General features: G+C 39.0%; 1 protein-coding gene across 1 annotated transcript in view; it reads right to left on the bottom strand.

Moving 5' to 3' along the window:
* Window positions 1-6,776, bottom strand: part of Snw1 (SNW domain containing 1) — a 55,682-nt gene that overhangs the window by 37,132 nt on the left and 11,774 nt on the right. The window contains exon 3 of the mRNA XM_004624717.3: window positions 4,221-4,382. Coding sequence (XP_004624774.1) covers window positions 4,221-4,382 — 162 coding nt within the window. The remainder of the gene's footprint in view (window positions 1-4,220; window positions 4,383-6,776) is intronic.

Genomic DNA, 6,776 nt, shown 5'->3' with positions numbered 1-6,776 from the left:
AAATTTTGGGTTCAGTACGGAGTACTAAAATTAAAAAAAAAAAAAAAAAGAAAGTATGCCTGTATTTGAATCTTGAATTTTTTTCTTTTTTGTTTTTTTGAGTCTCATGCACTTTAGGCTTCTCTTGAACTCACTATGTAGCTTGAGCTGACACTGAACTTGCAGTGATCCTCCTGCCTTGGTCTCCCCAGTGCTGGGATTACAGGTGTGTACTACCACACCTGGCCTGAATAAACTACTGTTCCCAAAACTAAAATAACTGAAAGCCACCAATGCTTAAAAGAATTTAGGGCTGTGCACATGTCTATAGTGGTACATGCCTATAATCCCAGCTACTTTGGAAGTTGAGAGAGATATAGAAAAAAAGAGTGAGATGAATCTCAGTGATAGAGTACTTGCTACCATGTGCAAGTCCTTAGATTCGGGGCTGGTGAGATGGCTCAGTGGTCTAAAGCACCTACTCAGAACAAGCTTAGCAAAAGCACAGGGACTGGGGTTCAATCCCCCAGCACCACATGCCAGCCGCCCCGCCCCCTGGTGGGCTGAGCTGGCCACACACACACACACACACACACACACATTAAAAAAAGTCCTTAGATTCAATCACTAGTACTACAAAAATAAAGATTTTTAAACAAAAATCTTTATAACATTAAATTAAAAAGTATTTTTTTAGTTTACTTAATTTTATTTATTTTTTTTGAAGTATTCTTTTTCAATTTTTTTCCCATAATTTTATTGATAAACAAATAGCAATGAGACAGTTTCAAATCAAATTGGTAGGTCAGTTTCAAAATCACACATTGCATACATTCTCCTAGTGGTTAATTGCAAGTTAAAAAGTTTTAAAGCCTCTTTCATGCAACAAATTTTATTAAGTGGATACACATATATATGAAGTAAGAATACATACAGATAATTATCTAAATTCACAATAAAAGTCTGGAAAGATATACCACCTCTGGCAAGCAAAGTAAGAGAAAAGCAGGCAGGACTGCTTATAATTATGTACCATTGGTATTTTTTACCATGAAGAAATATTTGTGTAATTTTTTAGAAACATCAATAAGGTAAAAGAAAATATACTCCAGGCTTTTACTAGCATAGGCGATTAGGAAGGTTTCACAATCATTCAGTGAGTTAGAGGATATAAGAGGTAAATTAAGTGAAAAATTATGCATTTAGGTTTGGATTCGATTAAGCAATTATTTAGGGAAATCTAGATAGATCTGTCATTACAACTGAAGGAGCTAAGCCTAGCAGCAACAAAACAAAACCCAAAAAGACCAAACAACAAAACTCTCAATATCAAACAACTGGACTGAAGACAGCTGTTTTAACAGTCATCCAAGTGACAAATGAAGCCATGGAAGTAAATCACATTAGTCAAAGAAAATGTCTTCTTATCAAAAATGTTTGCCAGAAAGCCACCTTGGCAAGCTGGCTGAGGTAAAGCCATTCTGCAGTGAACTGAAGAGCGAGAGGGAGGTGAAGTACACACAGCGAAAACCAGCTGTTACAAGAAGCTTGAGGAAAGTAAAGAAAATTAAGTGGAAATTAGGAGGTAGTCAGAGGAAGCTTTGAGGATAGGTGCTATCCTTTCAAAAGAAAAACAAGCATACCTTCCCTAAAATAGAAGGGGGGAGAGAGAGAGAGAGAGAGAGAGAGAGAGAGAGAGAGAGAGAGAGAGAGAGAGAGAGAGAGCGCTGAGAGGACTGAAGTTCCACAGAAAAAGCAAAGGGACTGTGAACCAGAATACACCTGGTAAGATGAGGCTTACAGAAGAGATGGCAAGGAAATAAAAGGAAAAAGTGCAGGATAGAGTAGACAATTATCTTCCATCTTTACACAATACTGAAACAGATGGAAAGTCACCTCCCGTTTAGGACGAAACAGGATGGAGAAGAGCAGGAGTTATAGTTGACAAAACTATGAAGATTGCAGAGCTCAGAGAGGAGATAAAATTTGAATGACTGCAGTTTTCCAAAAGCTCAGCAACCACAATGCAGTACCAACAGATGGGTTTTCAGAGGGTAAATGAAAAGGTCTGGCAGTGAGAGAGGCAAAGGGTCAGTAGTAAAGGCTCTCAAGATTTTCCCATCATCATCATCAATTCTAAAGAAGTCTTTTACTTTTATCTCAACTATTTATTTACAAAGAAACAGAAGAAAGGGCCAGTGAGATAGCTCAGCAGACTAAGCGCCTGCTTAGGTAAGCACAGGGACTGGGGTTGCGCTGGCTCCATCCCTGGGTGCACACAGCGATCAAGACTGGGCACACTGGTGCACCACCATGTCTGTAATCCCAGCGCTGGGGAGGCTGAGACAGGAGGATCACTATGAGTCTGAGCTGCATAGTGAGACTCTATACCAAATATATTAAAAAAAAAAGAAAGAAAGAAAGAAAGAAAGAAAGAAAGAAAAGGAAGAAGAAAAAACTAGGTCTTCTTGTAAATAGTTCCTTGGCTCTGAGTGTAACCGTTCTGTGATGAGATTATTTTAAGTAAATCTTATTGTTGGCCTTTGGATTACTTTGTAAACAGCACCATCTTAAATCAGGATAGAAAATGCTAGTTGGGTCCTTAATCTAGGGCAAAAAACCAAACAACCCCTCCAAAACAAACCAACCAACCAAATCCCCCCCCCCAAATTCTGTATAATTATAACCAAATAAACTACTAACATAAAGGCTGAGGGATAGCTCAGTGATATACCTTGAGCTTCATGTGTGTACAGTCCTGGGTTCAATCCCCACCATCACACAAAATTTTAAAACAAGTAAAATGTGTTTGTGTAAATACTCTGTAACTACATGGAGGCAATAGAAGAGAGTACAAATACAATTTTTTTAAAAATTGATTTTGGCCAAGTGTGGTGGTGCATGCCTTAATTCTAGCACTTGGGAGGATTAGGCAGGAAGACTGCCATACTCTCAAAGTTACCCTGGTCTATATATAGTTCAAGGCCAGCCTGAATTCTTAAGACCCTGTCTCAAAAGAGAAAAAAAGCTGATTTTTGTTAAGAGTTCTGGGGATTACTACAGATTTGCAGAAGTTTGTTAGCAACTGTAGAATGTTAGTACTGTAACTATTTTTGAACTCTAGAACCTGTAAGGATAAGACTATCACCAAGAAATGCAAAAGGCAGAGTCATCACTGCCGGATACTGAAGCTAACCTAAGTGTACTTTACTCCTCCTTCCCTTTTTCTTCCCTTGTTTTGTGCATCCTAAATAGGTGCACTGTAACTCAGCAACATACCTAACTTCATTGCTACTTTTAATACAACCCAAATAAGGTATTATCTCCACAAGATAAAAAAAATAAACTTCAAGAATTATTTATCAAGCCAACTTTTTGGCCCTAGCCTTCTAAGGTCAATTAAGACTCAGGACATATGAGAACTTGTACTGTAACGTCATGTACCTCGGTAGTGTCCCAAATTTTCTGATCAAGAAGATTATGGGGCCAAAGAGGAAAGTGATCGATGACACAGAGTGGGCCTAAGGAGAGTCACATGGGGAGAAGACACTCTCTCAGGCTTTCACAGAGAGCACCTTGGCCAAGCAATGGTCGTGACTCATCCACATGGCTGCACTGATAAAGGTTCTACAATCTGAGGTACAGGATCTCAGGACAAATCCTGAGGGCATTTCATTGACCTTCTCAGACCAAAAAGCTACAACTCTTGTTGCACAGGTCCTGCTTTACCTTGGTCTTAACCATCCAGTAGAAAAGTATGAAGACGAAATATAAGAAATAAAGCCATGCTGTTAAGCTGTGGGGGACTCAGGTCAATAATTTCTGACATTGCCAGTTAAATAGAAGACCCAATGCTATTATGGGCTACTGGACTCTTTTAGAATATTTTGCTGAGTTTACACAGCTATAATATTCAGTAACGGAACTTAGGAAAAATGGGGTACACCGATGAATGTCAATTCTGTATCTGTGTATTCAAAGTGGTTGGCGTAGATATATAGTTGCATTGTCTTAATGACTGAATGATTTGTTCTAATGGTGTTTGTAAATAGGATCACAAGTCCGCATCTTGTACAGCAATTAACCACTAAGAAGAATATATGCAGTGTATTATTTGTTGAAACTGTACTTCCGATTTGATTTGAAACTGTCTCATTGCTATATGTTTATCAATAAAACTGTAGGAAAAAAAAAAAAAAAAAGAATTATTTATCACTGAAGAGAAACATCTGAGGGATTACCTTGTCTTTTGACTGTCCTTGTCGAGCAATTGCATCGTATTTAATTTTTCCTTCAGGATCCACCTGAATGGCCAACGCATTCGACATTTTTTTCTTTCGCCCCATATCCAGTGGATATTGAGCCACATGGATCTCTGGAAAAGCACCTCCATCTCCAAAATCCTGTATGATAGAATGAAATAAAAGAAATAAAAACCATTTAATAGTAATTAGCGATCCTAAGTAAATTTATTCATTCTTTCTTTCATTTATTCAACTAATAATTACTGAGCCATTGATATGCTAGATGCTGGTAATACAACAACAAACAAAACAGATATTCTTCGTCTTAGGATCTCATATTTTAGCTAGCAAAGATATAAAACATACTCTGGAGGAAAGGGTAGGAAGAGAGAAGGGGACTTAAAATGATCATGATATGATTCATGTATGTACTAATTTCCCAAAATGAATTTAAATATTATAAATCACAAACAATAAAAAAATTCTTGGGGGGGGCCAAATAGCTCAATGGATTAGGGTCAGAGGTTGATCCCGGGGACTCAGACAGTGATTGACACTGGGTGTGGTGGCACTTGGAAGGCTGTAAACAAGATCACTATAAGTCTGATCTACTAGGAAGATCCTAAACACCCTGTAGACCCTTCCCTAAAGTACAGAAAGAAAAAAAAAAAACCCGCCAAAAACATTTATTACTTAAGAAAAAAATTGGGCCAGGGAGATGGCTCAGTAGGATAAGCGCTTGACTGGCAAACATAAGGATCTGAGTTCAATCCCTGGTTCTGCAAAAAAAAAAAAAAAAAAAAAAGAAAGAAAAGAAAAAGAAAAAAATTAGCTGGGCATAGTGGCACATGGCCATAATCCTAGCACCTGGGAGGCTGTAAACAGGAGGATCACTACAAGTCTGATCTAGTAGTGAGGCCCTGAACACCCTGTAGACACTTCCCTAAAAAAAAAAGACAACCAAAAATTTCTTTGGTTCATTAAGGTAGTAAGTTCTGCAAAGAGGTGCTACTTTCAGTAAGAGACTGCCTTTGTGAAGAAATAACATGAGCTTAAGTCTCAATGTGAAGTCAGTCATAAAAAAATCTGAAGTATTTTTTTTCCTTTTGTGGTGTTGGGGATGGAACCTAGGGCCTTACCATGTTTGGCATACCACTCAGGCTACACCCCCAGCTTTTTAGTTCAGATAGGGCATCAAAACATTGGAAAGGCTGGCCTTGAACTTGTGATCCACTTGCTTCAGCATCTCAACTATGTGGGATTACAGAGGTATGTAACTACGCCCAGTTAGGGAAGTCAGTGGTTTTTAGGCAGAGCAAACAGTAACAGTAAAGATCGTACTTCAAAAGTCCAGGAAACCAAAGTTTAGTGGGGCTAACAGCTTACTGAGGACAGAAGAGTTGACATATACATGGCAAAGGCCAAATCAAAGGAGCTTCTAGGTCATGGCAAAACATTCAGGTTTTATGTTATACAGGAAGAAACTAAGAAAATGTTTAAGAGAAAGCAAAGATTTTAGATTTTAACACACACAGCGTATAATAAATGAAGTTATACTTATGTTCAGTACTTTTTTCTTGGAATCAGATTTTATCAACATGATGTATTCATTGTTACGTGAGAAGCAAAACAAAATACAAGACAGAAGGAGGCTTCTCCCACCACCCAGATTGAACCCAGGGACTTACATATGCTACAGAAGTACGTACCACTGAACTTTTTGTGCATAGTTTGTTGATGGAGCCTTACAATGCTGCCCATGTTGAACTCTAGTGATCCTCCTGTCTTACTCTCCCTAGTAGCTGTGACTAAAGGTACATACCACTGTGAGCCCAGGCTCACATATTTCTTCTAAAAGTGACATTAAGGGCCGGCCAGATAGGTCAGCAGACTAAAGTGCCTACTCAGGCAGGCGCAGGGATTGGAGTTCAATCCCTGGTATGCCATGCCGGCCCCATTCCCAGGGGCACGCTGAGATAGGAATTGAGACTGGGCATGGTGGTGCATGCCTGCAATCCCAGTGCTTAGGAGGCTGAAAACAGGAGGATCACTATGAGTCTGATCTGTGCAATGAGACCCTTAGACCTTGTACTAAATATAATTTTAAAAATTAAATTAAAAAAAGTGACTGTGATAGTTAATCTTGATTGCCAACTTAATTAGTTTGGGGATGAGTAAAACACACTTCTGGGCTGTGTTTGGGTGGGGGATAGCCTTGGTGAATATATCCGGTCCCTGAGCCCTCCTTCTCTATAGCTCTTTCCCTGTGCTCTGCTTCCTAGCCATCATGAAGTAAGTAGCTTTACTCTATCATGCCCTTGCACCATCATGTTCCTGCCTTGGAGCCAGATGATTACTGACTAAAACCCCTGACACTGTGAGTCAAAATAAAGTTCTTATTCTTTTTTTTTTAAATTTTATTTATTTATTTATGTGTGTGTGTGTGTGTGTGTGTGTGTGGCTGGCATGTGGTGCTGGGGATTGAACCGCGGTCCCTTTGCTTTGCTAAGCTTGTTCTAAGTAGGTGCTTTAGACCACTGAGCCATCTCACCA

The sequence above is a fragment of the Octodon degus genome, unplaced genomic scaffold (genome assembly GCF_000260255.1).
Source record: "Octodon degus isolate 3935 unplaced genomic scaffold, OctDeg1.0 scaffold00007, whole genome shotgun sequence".
NCBI classification, from domain to species: Eukaryota; Metazoa; Chordata; class Mammalia; order Rodentia; family Octodontidae; genus Octodon; species Octodon degus.
The sequence above is the reverse complement of the archived record's forward strand: the minus strand, read 5'-3'. Positions and strand labels throughout refer to the sequence as shown.